The sequence below is a fragment of the Chaetodon trifascialis genome, chromosome 4 (assembly GCF_039877785.1).
Source record: "Chaetodon trifascialis isolate fChaTrf1 chromosome 4, fChaTrf1.hap1, whole genome shotgun sequence".
NCBI classification, from domain to species: domain Eukaryota; kingdom Metazoa; phylum Chordata; class Actinopteri; order Chaetodontiformes; family Chaetodontidae; genus Chaetodon; species Chaetodon trifascialis.
The window spans coordinates 23,636,266-23,649,642 of record NC_092059.1 but is presented as its reverse complement, the minus strand read 5'-3'; the positions used below and the strand labels follow the sequence as shown (position 1 = coordinate 23,649,642).

Genomic DNA, 13,377 nt, shown 5'->3' with positions numbered 1-13,377 from the left:
TATGTTGTCCGGGGCTTAATGCCCCTGGTAGGGTCTCCCAAGGCAAACAGGTTCTAGGTGACGGGTCAGACTAAGAGCAGTTCAAGAAGCCCCTATGAAAGGAATTAAAGCAAGGAAGCGTACGTCGCCCGGATTGGCGTCACCGGGGCCCCGCCCTGGAGCCAGGCCTGGGGTTGGGGCTCGCAGGCGAGCGCCTGGTGGCCGGGTCTTTGCCCACGGGACCCGGCCGGGCACAGCCCGAAGGAGCGACGTGGGCCTGCCTTCCCGTAGGCCCACCACCCGCAGGAAGGATCAGAAGGGGCCGGTGCTATGTGGAATGGGTAGCAGTCGTGGGCGGGGGCCCCGACGACCCAAACCCTGGACAACGACTCTGGCTATGGGGACATGGAATGTCACCTCACTGTGGGGGAAAGAGCCTGAGCTAGTGCGGGAGGTTGAGCGGTACCGGCTAGAGATAGTCGGGCTCACCTCCACGCACAGTCTGGGCTCGGGAACCCAACTCCTTGAGAGAGGCTGGACTCTCTTCTACTCTGGAGTTGCCCGCGGTGAGAGGCGGCGAGCTGGTGTGGGCTTGCTCATAGCCCCCCAGCTCAGCCGCCATGTGTTGGAGTTCTCCCCGCTGAGCGAGAGGGTCGCTTCCCTGCGCCTTCGGGTTGGGGATAGGTCTCTCACTATTGTTTCGGCCTACGGGCCGAACAGTAGCGTAGAGTACCCGGCCTTCTTGGAGTCCCTGGGAGGGGTACTGGAAAGTGCTCCAACCGGGGACTCCATTGTTCTGCTGGGAGACTTCAATGCTCACGTGGGCAGCGACAGTGACACCTGGAGGGGAGTGATTGGGAGGAACGGCCTCCCCGATCTGAACCCGAGTGGTGTTCTGTTATTGGATTTCTGTGCTAGTCACAGTTTGTCCATAACGAACACCATGTTCAAGCATAAGGGTGTCCATCAGTGCACGTGGCACCAGGACACCCTAGGCCGGAGGTCAATGATCGACTTTGTAGTCGTATCATCTGACCTTCGGCGGTATGTCTTGGACACTCGGGTAAAGAGAGGGGCTGAGCTGTCAACTGATCACCACCTGGTGGTGAGTTGGATTCGCTGGCAGGGGAAGAAGCGGGACAGACTTGGCAGACCCAAACGTACCGTGAGGGTCTGTTGGGAACGTCTGGCGGAACCCGCTGTCAGGGAAGTTTTCAACTCCCACCTCCGGGAGAGCTTCAACCAGATCCCGAGGGAGGTTGGAGACATTGAGTCCGAATGGACCATGTTCTCCACTTCCATTGTTGATGCAGTCGTCCGTAGCTGTGGCCGTAAAGTCGGCGGTGCCTGTCGTGGCGGCAACCCCCGAACCCGGTGGTGGACACCGGAAGTAAGGGATGCCGTCAAGCTGAAGAAGGAGTCCTATCGGGCCTGGTTGGCTCATAGGACTCCTGAGGCAGCTGATGGGTACCGGCAGACCAAGCGTGCGGCAGCTCGGGCGGTTGTAGAAGCAAAAACTCGGGTCTGGGAGGAGTTCGGGGAGGCCATGGAGGAGGACTACCGGTTGGCCTCGAGGAAATTCTGGCAAACCGTTCGGCGCCTCAGGAGGGGGAAGCAGCTTTCTGTCAACACTGTTTACAGTGGAGGTGGGGAGCTGTTGACCTCGACTGGGGATATTGTCGGGCGGTGGAAGGAATACTTCGAGGATCTCCTCAATCCCTCTGTCATGTCTTCCGTAGAGGAAGCAGAGACTGGGGACTTGGAGGTCGATTCATTCATCACCGGGGCTGAAGTCACTGAGGCAGTTCGCAAGCTCCTCGGTGGCAAAGCGCCGGGGGTGGATGAGATCCGCCCTGAGTACCTCAAGTCTCTGGATGTTGTAGGACTGTCTTGGTTGACACGCCTCTGCAGCATCGCGTGGCAGACGGGGACAGTGCCCCTGGACTGGCAGACTGGGGTGGTGGTCCCTCTTTTTAAAAAGGGGGACCGGAGGGTGTGTTCCAACTATCGGGGGATCACACTCCTCAGCCTCCCTGGTAAAGTCTATTCCAGGGTACTGGAGAGGAGAATCCGGCCGATAGTCGAACCCCGGATTCAAGAGGAACAATGCGGTTTTCGTCCTGGCCGTGGAACACTGGACCAGCTCTATACCCTCCACAGGGTGCTTGAGGGTTCATGGGAGTTTGCCCAACCAGTCCACATGTGCTTCGTGGACTTGGAGAAGGCATTCGACCGTGTCCCTCGCGTCATTCTGTGGGAGGTGCTCCAGGAGTATGGGGTTGGAGGCCCTCTGTTGAGGGCTGTACAGTCCCTGTACAACTGGAGCAGGAGCTTGGTCCGCATTGCCGGCAGTAAGTCGGACCTGTTCCCAGTGCATGTTGGACTCCGGCAGGGCTGCCCTATGTCACCGGTTCTGTTCATCATTTTTATGGACAGGATTTCTAGGCGCAGCCAGGGACCGGAGGGGGTTCGGTTCGGGGGCCGGCAGATTTCGTCTCTGCTTTTCGCGGATGATGTTGTCTTGTTGGCTTCCTCGAGCCAGGACCTTCAGCATGCGCTGGGGCGGTTCGCAGCCGAGTGTGAAGCAGCTGGGATGAGAGTTAGCACCTCCAAGTCCGAGGCCATGGTTCTCGACCGGAAAAAGGTGGCTTGCTCCCTTCAGGTTGGAGGACAGTTCCTGCCTCAAGTGGAGGAGTTTAAGTATCTTGGGATCCTGTTCACGAGTGAGGGAAGGATGGAACGTGAGATTGACAGGCGGATCGGTGCAGCGGCTGCAGTAATGCGGTCGCTGTATCGGTCTGTCGTGGTGAAGAAGGAGCTGAGCCGAAAGGCGAAGCTCTCAATTTACCGGTCAATCTACGTTCCTACCCTCACCTATGGTCATGAACTTTGGGTCATGACCGAAAGAACGAGGTCCCGGATACAAGCGGCTGAAATGAGTTTCCTCCGCAGGGTGGCGGAGCGCTCCCTTAGAGATAGGGTGAGGAGCTCTGTCACCCGGGAGGAGCTCAGAGTAGAGTCGCTGCTCCTCCGCATCGAGAGGAGTCAGCTGAGGTGGCTCGGGCATCTCTATCGGATGCCCCCTGGACGCCTCCCTAGGGAGGTGTTCCAGGCATGTCCCACCGGGGGGAGGCCCCGGGGAAGACCCAGGACACGCTGGGGTGACTACGTCACTCGGCTGGCCTGGGAACGCCTCGGGATCCCCCCGGAAGAGTTGGAGGAAGTGTCCGGGGAGAGGGAAGTCTGGGCGTCCCTGCTCAGACTGCTCCCCCCGCAACCCGGCCCCGGATAAGCGGAAGATAATGGATGGATGGATGGATGACGTGGGTAATAGCGGACAACGATCATCACTTACGTTTTTTCATGAGTCTGTCTCTCGAGTGCTCTGAGATAGATGCAGTATATATGCTCTGTAGGATGCCACGGCTGTTTCTGGTTGGCACAGCGACGTTAATCGATTAGTTTGCATCCCTGTTTCACTTGTGTACATTCGGTCAGGGTGAGTGACCATTATGCATGTCGAACGCGCTTGCGATGTCGTCAGATGAGATACTGATCAAAATATATAAATATTGGTCTGACTGTATGTGCTGACTGAGATAGTTGCATTGAATCGTGGCTGTTGCTAATTATTGATCGCAGTGTGCATTTGATGACTGACCGAGCACTGCTGAAAACACCGTTAAAACCATGCTGCCGTCTTGTTGACGGTATGATAGCCGTTATCACCTAGCAGCCAGCCATCCAGAGGGGTATCCCCCTGAAAGACTGTAGGGATGCTAGAATTCGCCACGATGAACAAGTCATGTGCCAACCCGGGAAAGTGGCATACACATTCGTCACCAGGCAATTTGAGTCACAGATCACCAGACATCCCTGTTTCACCTGTGTACATTCGGTCAGGTTGAGTGATCATTACGCATGAACGCGCTTTCGATGTGGTCAGATGAGATGCTGATCAAAATATATAAATTTAGGTCTGACTGTATGTGCTGACTCAGATAGTTGCATTGAATCGTGGGTTTTGCTAATTATTGATCACAGTGAAATGCCAGACACTGTGGAAACCTGACTGTGAGGTATTGGTGACGTGAGCGCACGACTCCGCCGGTTTATGAAAATCCATTTGCCCAGCGGTGCGCCGCTGGCGCACAGAGTTGACCAGGTCTGGTGTGGCGAGCTTTCAGTGCACTTTTACGCCACCAGTGTGGACCGTAATGGAACGAAAATCCAAATCCGCCGACTGATTATGCCGATACCTCCCCCTACTGCGCCGCAACACCCATCCTGGCGCACCTCTGTGCGCCTCGGTTTACCAAAATACCAAGTGCACCTGTGCTTCACGAAAATACCACTGCACGGGGTGCGCACCCTGCGCCGCGCCAGCGGTGGAATTGAAAATAGAGCCCTCTGTTGTCAGATGCATTAACAATAACAGTTCTCCACACACTGTCATGCACACGTTTGACATTGCCAAGGTCAGCATGTATTTGAATGTTTCTCACTGAAAGTAGTTGGTGTAGGACACAATATCATATAATATCATTTCCACTTTTGGTAATTATGCCTTGCTTTCATTCAAAAAGGGGTTCAAAAGAGGCTTCTCTGGGCAGCTTCCCATGTTATAGCAGCTCCAGATGGCAGTGTGAGGTAAGGCCTAAAACCCTGGAATCATGTAAGCACGATGTTGTGCAAGCTCATGTTTCCAGTCAAAGCCAGTCTGATGCTTTATAACAAAGGATAAAAAACAGGAGCACAAGGTCTTATGTTTGTGATCACAGGCCTCTCAGAATAAAGCACTTGCTCTCCTCTGATTCAGATACTTCTGTTTCTGTTTTGAGTTTTGTCTTGGTTGTACCGATTCCAGTGTAATGTGATCAGTAATATTCAGATTTTCTTGTAGCCCTGTTTAATTTAGCTACTTCTTACTTACTAACTGCTTACTCAAATTCTGTGAATATTGTGACCAGACCACTTTTTTGAAAGTGATTTGCCATATGTCTCCAGTTGTCACTGTATACATATAGCATGCTTTAAGTTATCTGATTTTCAGAAAAAACGTTATTTTAGTTTCGCTCATGGAATATTTGATGATCGGTGCACTAGTCTGAGAATGCGCATCAAGAACTCAACAAAAGAGATAAGAAGGCATTACCTTGATGGCAGTGGAGGCGATCTGGATGTGGTGCAGCTTGCGCAGGGTGCTCTCCCTGTCGATGAAGTAGGAGGCAGCCAGCTGGTGCAGAGCTTCCAGAGTCACAGTGGAGGAGTTACCCGAGTAATCGCTCACTTCTGCTTTCTTGCTCAGTTTCCTCTTGTCCACAAATATCGTTAAGGCCTCTTCTCCTGCACAGAAACATAGCATTTTATTGTTAAATTGTTAAAGGGATAGGCTGTGCCCATTATCAATTGCTACTAAGGGCTTTAACTATAATACCACCTTTAGCTTCTTGAGGACAGAGGCACACTTCTCTGACATAAAATCAAAGAGATAATATCTCAAGTGTTTCACTGATTTTTGGTGTTTGCTTTGTCTGTCTTTGAGGCATCACACTCATGCTGATGTGTTGCATTGCACTTCCCACAAATCCCTTGTCAGTCAAAAATTGTGCCAACTATTGTGAGATCCCTCCACTTGGATTACTTTCATGGTGGCACATGAGCCATGATACCTTTTTTTGTCATGAATTATTCCCATTAATCTTCAATTTAACATTTAGCCATAATTTTAAAACTCAGCACCTGCTCTGATGCAGAAGAGACACATACTGCGCTCTAAATTAATGGTGGTTAAGAGCACCGGAGCAGCCATACAGGAGCCTCTGAAGCACAAAGACACTTGACCACAATTAGGGTAAGCCACGTCACCCTGTATCAGTAGCCACTGATCATAGCAATCAGCACTTCGTAAGTCTCGAGGCCGTGGTGCAGCACGCTCTTTGCCTGAGAGTCCCCAGGACACTGCACATCATTTTTTCTCATCATAATGCAGTGTTAATGCTTCAGGGCCATTCTTTCTGCCCACTGCCTTCCTTCCTCAGCCGCTGAAGGGCACCCTCTTAATATCACAATCTATTTATTAATTTCATTAAGTCCATCTGTTTCTGAACACAGAGGCAATCCATTCAGAACCACAGAGGCATATCTATGGCAGCAATCCAAGGCAAACGCCTCATTCTCCTCTCTTCATACCACTAAGTGCTGGCTGGGAGCCAGAGTGAGGGGCTGCATCAGCTCAGCAGCTGGCGGGACTGCATTACATGCAGCCACTCACAACAGCAACCTTTTCTAAGCCAGGAGTCAGGTCTAAAGTAATTGACAAGTGTTGCTCTGTAAAAGCAAATCTGCTTTGCAAGACTTGCCTGAGCCGCTCTGGCATCTTAAATGAGTTTTTTTTTGTTTTGTTTTCCCTCTTTTTTCTTCACTCAGAGGACCATTAATGTTTGTCTATTCATCACACAGAAAACCAAAAATTGGGTGACTGTGATTCGGAGTGGGAGTAGCAGGTTCACAATACACAGGCTTTTACATGTATTCATACATCTCTGAAGAGTGATTCTGTGCTGCCAGTGGTATATTGTGTTGTCGTGATGTGTTATTCAGTTACTTACTGTGATTGAGTTATTGTGCCATGTCCATCTGTTTTCCATATGCAATGCCTGGGAGAGCAAATTCTAAAAGCTTTTATCAACACAAATTGTATATTTTACTGAAGCCTGGTAATTTGTTAAAGCACATTTTTCTTCATATTACTGTACTATAAATATTTGGACAAACTAGCTCTATGCTGGATTACAATCATACTTCTTCATTTCTGTGTCTTCTACATGAAGCGCATGCTGGTGAGCATGCTGATTTTACCTAATAATCTTTTTCACATTGTTGCTGTATTGCGTTAGTACGATCATAACCAATGTAACCCTTTTTTCAGGGTTATCAGTTTTAATCAAGTCTGTTGAAAAAAAAAAAAAAAAAAAAAAAATCAACCAAAGAGGGTTTTTGAACCAAGTCACAGAATTAATCTCCATCAGCCACCCTGCTACAGATGATACAATGTGACAGCAATAGGAACTGTTTTCCAGCAAAACTGACAATCACTCACTAAAAATGACAAGATTGCTTTTGTCTACATCTGTCTCAAATAAAGAACCCATTGTTCCAAAGATTACTATGATTTTTGAACGTGTCTCCTTTGTTTTTCCAAACTGTGTAATTGCTGAGCCATAATGCAAGGCTTGACATGAAACACTTAGGGTTGCACAGCTTACTGAACAAACAAAACACTAGTTGCTTGTTGGTGGAATCTGTTTCAACAATGTATTCCAAAATTCTAAATAGTTAGTGCATAAGGGTTAATATATGCCATTATTAAGACATTTTAAAAATGTTATCAACCTATAAACAACAAAACATCTTTGTTTTCACTTACCTCCCAGAGTAGCTGACAACAGGAAGTGAGTCCCATACTTCCGGATCAGATTGTCAGTGATCATCTGGGTGGTGGGCCTCCGGCCCAGAAGTCGGATGTTCCTGATGAACTCAGGAGTCAGAGGTAACGGAGACTCCAAGAAGTCTCTCCTTTCCACTGCCAAGTTGTTCACCTTCCATCTTCCAAACTCCCTGGAAGGAATCATAGGAGAAACAAATATAATTTACACTGAATTAAAAGTGGAGTTCTATTAAGAGTGTGCTATAGGAGAACTGAAATGGTAATACAACTAATACATCTATTAAAATATAACAACATTATCTAGGTACATGATTTGCCTAAAGCTGAGTATGCAACTGGAAAGGACAAGAAGAGAGAGACAGAGACAGAAAAAGAAAAAGAAAAAGAAAAAAGAAAGACAGTGAAGCTAAATCTGTTCATTATGTCCCTCTGTGCCTTTACAATGTAAGGATTCCTTCGACCGTGCCGACACTGCCTGAACTAAAGTGAAAGTGAATTGATGGAGAAAGAAATAGAGAATTAGAAAAGGAGAGAAAGCTAGTGAGAAGACAAAAAAAAAAAAAAAAAAAACCCAAAAAACATCCAGACAAAAACGTGGTATCATTTGAAACCATGATTGCCACCTGGGACGGATACGTGCTTCTACTACACAGCCGACAGATGTTTTCCTTAATAGCCCCATCATGAGAGAGATATACATCGAAATGAATAAAGTACAAGGTGGTGCAAGAAATAGCCCCATTGCTCAAATAGAGCATGTATTCTGTAATGACAGAGAAACAAAGTGGCTGCAAAAATGTCAGAAAATGGTGAAAGCAGTGTGAACAAAAGACTAACACTGTATGTCTGACTTCAACCATGAGTGCAGCTTATATGCTGTGTTTCTTATGAATACCTAATGCTTCATTGATTATAATATCTCTGGGCATGTTCATATTCGGTAGCATCCGACAGCTTTAAGGTGATAACACGATGCACAATACACAATGAATCGAGTCCAGGCAGCAGGAAGGGAACAGAATTTTAATAAACTTTGTATAGTGTGAAGGCCAGACTTTCTTCCCGCATATCTCCCTCTGACAGCTTTTAAGCTACTCTGACTTTCTACTTTCATGTAAAAACCGAGCACATACATTATGAGAAGGAAAAAAAAAATAGATATGTCAAAGGCAGCATGGTAAACTGAACTGTAGCAAAACTCAGCGAACCAAAGGATGCGGCTGTTCAATCAACAAAGACCAACCTGGCACTCTGCATGCATTCTCTCTAATCTTTTCGTGGAACATTTGCCCAAGGCACAGTTCTCTGAGCTGATAGTGCATTTGGCAGTGCTTTGACTCGTAGCCTATACAAAGTTATTCTACTACCAAAAAGTTAAAGGTGTTTAGTGGAAGATTTCCATATGAAGTGTCCTTCACAGATACTTTTGTATACTGCGAGGCCTGCAGTTCTGCAGTCAGTTTAACAGAAAGAGCATGCTATGAATTAAAATTAGACTTGTTTTGTTTGTCTGACATTTGGCAGAACATAACAAAATTTTAGGCTGAGAATATTGTGTTTTGAGAGGAGAGGTGTGCATGGCATCCTTCATATGAATAGCTCTGCAAAGTCAAATAAGTTATCTGAGCGTGGTAAACTGGATTACTAATCTCAACACAATGCACGTTATTTTGTGGAAACAATGAAAAAAAAAATCTTCTTCCTTGTTTGTTTGATTCAGAACAAAACTGATCTCAGAAATTTCAACAGTCAACCACTATTTCTTTCTTTCTGGTCAACATACAGTAATGTTACATTTATGGCTGATGGAACTGGAATACAAAGTACATCAGCACCCTCTCAGTGCACTCCAAGTATGAGCAAGGTTGATAGCAGAAAGTAACACATTTCATCATTTTACTTTTGATCTAAGACACTAATGACTGTAAAGCTTTGCAGAAACCTCATGAGGGTGAAGTTAATCACCAATGGAGCAAAAGTAAAGATAAAACTAAATCAGCAATTTCTACTTGGAGGCTGAGCTGTTAGCTCTGAGAAATAGAATTACTTTATGTTAAAATGTTGAGATGAGTTGAGATATTGGTAACTGTAAAACAAGGCTGACTCTACAGCTCTGTAGGCTGTAATGCTTGCATGCTCTATGTCTATCATGGTTACCATCTTAATTTAATCTACTAATGTATTATGGTAACATGTATTAGCATTTAACACAAAGTACAGCTGAGATTGATGGAAAGGTCATTAACTGTGCATTTATTTGATCATTAATCAAAGTATTTACTGTTTTAAATTTTGATCTGATGATGCCACTAGATGAAGAGATACGGGATCACCAAAATGTGATTACAATTGATCCTGAGGGTGACATGAGTGTGTGAACCTGCACTTAAATTTCATGACAATCCATCCCCAGAGCAATGTCACTAGCATGGCTAAAAATGTAATATTACCAATGAAAATGGGAACAAAACAAGTCCCCCTGGCCTTAGTCTCTTTCAATATTTCTAGCTAACACATCTATGGATGCAAGCTTCCATATACACATATGTTTGCAGTAGCTGCCTGCACACACACCCAGTAAGCTGCAGTGTCAAGTTGTTTAGCTCTTTACCTCCTAGAGAAAAATTCATCTAATTTCGATGAAAGTGCTTTCGTTTGCCCCGAGCAAGGAAGGCTAAAAGTTGTACTCTGACCACTGCTAACCTGCTGTCATGACAAATTGGATAAAAGAACCAACGGCCAAACTCCATATGACTAAAGCACAAGATCAAAAATGCAACGTCAAAACATCTGACTTTACAAAAAAATATGCTCTCAGAACTGAGTATGCAGCTCAGGGATTCCAAGTATGTGCCTCTGCTTTGTGCTTAAAGACCCTAAAATATGCTGATGTCATATGAATGATGTCAACAATGTATAGATCAAACTCTGTCTCATTTAAGGCATTTTTTCACCCTGTAGTGAGTGAATTCAGTGTGACCAAGACACAGGAGAGAAAGGTCATGCCCTCTATGGAATGGAGAAGAGACACCATTGTAAGAGACTCCTCACACAATATCCTGTCTGTGTCTCGTCTTTTTCTTTTACTTGTTCAGAAACAAGTATGTGCTTATTGCAATCAAAAACTGGCTAAATAGCCAATAAGCACAGTATTATCAGTTTCGAGAGTTTCTAAAGTTTTGTGTATTAGTTTTGTGTATTCATTGAGTGAAAAGGTAAAACTTTGACATTTCATTTTCAGAGGCATAAAGGGCGTTCAAACCCATGGGATGTTGTGCTATTAAGGTTTTTAGTTTGTTTGACTCCCCAAAAGAAATATTTTTTCAATATGTCTAAAGGGTAACATGTTCTTCATTAGATCTGTTGTTAGCAAAGGAAGTGCCACCTCACATAGCTCCAGAATCAGAAGGGCAGCAGAGCTCATCCACTGTTTCACCAACAGTCAAAGAAAGTAAGAATAGCTTAAACTATGGCGATTTTTTTATGTGTGGGTTGGTATTGAAATTAAAATAATGTAGAGTGAAAATTTGCTCGACAGATACACATAAGAAAACCCACCAACAGAGCGATAACCTATTTCAGCGTCTGTAACTAGGACTAATTAAATATGGACTCGTAAAATCAGACAGTGTTTGAAGACCACAACCATCTTTGATGTTTAAAAGAAGAACAGCTCTGATATTAGGGCCAGGGGCGAGATTGTATTTATTTTTTGCAAGCTCTTTCCCTCCATCACAAATCTGCATGGCAATGAATGTATAAAGAGACAGTTATGAAGTCACAGACAGATATCACAGCTGTAATTATAACAGATCGGTTGTGATTACTTTGAAATTTCTCGGGGAGGCTGCAGGAGTGTGGTGCCAATTTTTGCAATCCGCCTGGCACTGCCCCCAATTTACTCACATAATCACGCTTATATGAGAAGAAAGGAATGGGAAAAATTTCCCTCAAAGAGCCTTTGTCCTTTTTAGAGAGCACACTGTTCATTTTATAAGTTTTTTAAGATGGGCTACATCATGATGCTTTTTAAAAAGTAAGGAAAGAAAGCCTTTCAACATCAAAACCTCGAAGGAGCCACGTGGAAATGCACATGATTAAATGCCTTGACTGAGGGATTATTTTTGTCAGATTTCACTGTGTGGCAGGAAATAAACATTCAGTGAATCTATGTGAACGGCACTATCCTATCAGTCAAATGTTGCACTTTTCTCTCTCTGAAATAAAAGCTTGACTACTGTAATCAGAGCGGTTTGAACAACCTTGGCTGCTGATGATGGATGGAGGGAGTGTGGCCTTTTGAAAGGGTATATATCACATTAAACCAGGAGTAATGAGGAAAGCTTGAACACCCAGATGTTTGAATGATACAAAGTGTAAATCCTGTAGAATTCAAAAGTCAAAACAAGCTGCTGCCGATGATTTGCAACACACATCGATTTCAGCTCCGGTTATATAATCACGACACAAGACACTGATTCACCCAATATTAAGCAGAAACTGTGGGTAGAGTGTGTGAAGTAAATGTAATGATGTTAAATGGATTGGTGGTGCCCGTTGACCTTTTTGCTGACACTGTAGTATTCAGACAAAGCCTTTGACTAATCTCTTGCTCAGATATATCTAGTGTAGCTATTAATCTTCACCTCATTTCATGCCATATAAATAAATGACCTCTTCAAATGGGACACTGTGTCTCTTGAGTTCCACTTTGCAGCGTGAGAGCACTAGTTCAAAGCCACAGCACGTTCTGTGGAAAAAGAGGAATACACAGGGAGGGAGGGAGCGTGAGGGGGTGGAGGAGGGAGGCAGGGAACAGGTATGGAAAGAGTATTCGCAAATCCCTGCTGTCGTTCGTTTATTCAGTTATCGTTGACTGTGATAAGCTAGCCCTGTCTTATCTTAAACCCCCGATAGGTTCGTCCTGCAGGGAGAGGAGGAAATGAAATGGGTTTCACCACAGAGTTGATTTTAGGGGCTGCAATCCTCCCTACAACCAGCTAAGTCATTATTATTATCAATTTCATTGCTCCTTTTCGCCAGCGTACATCAGTTTCATCACTTTAACTCTGTGGACGCTATCATGGCCAAGTTGTTTGAGTTGCTGAATTTTCTCCAAATTAAAGAGGTCCCATTTTTCCTGGCTGGTTCAACATATCTGCATCTGCAGTTGCGGACATTAACTCAAGTGCTGTACTACAATTTTCCAATATTTGTACTTTACTTGAGTAATTCTATCTGCTTTGTTCTGTCACTCCACTACATATCAGAGGGAAATATTCTAGTTTTCACTTCACCATATTAATTTGATCACCATTACCAATAAATCTATCATAAGCTAATAAATTACATTGTATACTTAGAGATTAAACCAACCATTATAAACGAGCAATGTCTTGTGATAATTGTCACGTCAAACCAAAGTCCCATCACTCCTCCTCTCAGATGGTTCCTTTGAAATAACTGTTAATGTCAAATTAGGTAAAACTAAACGCCATATTTCACAAATATGAAAACACTGTAGAAAAGTGCAAATATAACTTTGAATTTGTGAAGCAGGGCTTTCCTTCTTTCCTTGAACAGCTACAAAAGTAAGCTGCTACTTGTGCATTGATGCATCAGTAACAATCTAATAATGTATAATATAATATATAATAATATCTCAATTACAAGAGCCATTCTTTTACAGAAAAAAAGTATTTTTACTTTTGATACTTAAAGTGCATTTAACTGATACTTTTTAAATAGGAGTCTGAATGCAGAACTTACAATTATTTAGATCAGAGTATTTTTAGATTGGTGTACTGGTACTTTTAGTTAAGCATTAAATACTTATTCTGCCACTGTGCTCCTGATATTTCTTGTATTCACATTTATTTGCTGGCATGTGGCCTAACGTTTAAGCAGTTTAACAGTATTTAATGCGCAAAGTGAATTTTTGACAGTCA

General features: G+C 44.6%; 1 protein-coding gene across 1 annotated transcript in view; it reads right to left on the bottom strand.

The window, feature by feature from the left end:
* Window positions 1–13,377, bottom strand: part of brinp3a.2 (bone morphogenetic protein/retinoic acid inducible neural-specific 3a, tandem duplicate 2) — a 53,176-nt gene that overhangs the window by 15,477 nt on the left and 24,322 nt on the right. Inside the window, exons 3-4 of the mRNA XM_070961446.1 lie at window positions 7,409–7,599; window positions 5,135–5,325 (exon numbers count right to left, since the gene is read on the bottom strand). Coding sequence (XP_070817547.1) covers window positions 5,135–5,325; window positions 7,409–7,599 — 382 coding nt within the window. The remainder of the gene's footprint in view (window positions 1–5,134; window positions 5,326–7,408; window positions 7,600–13,377) is intronic.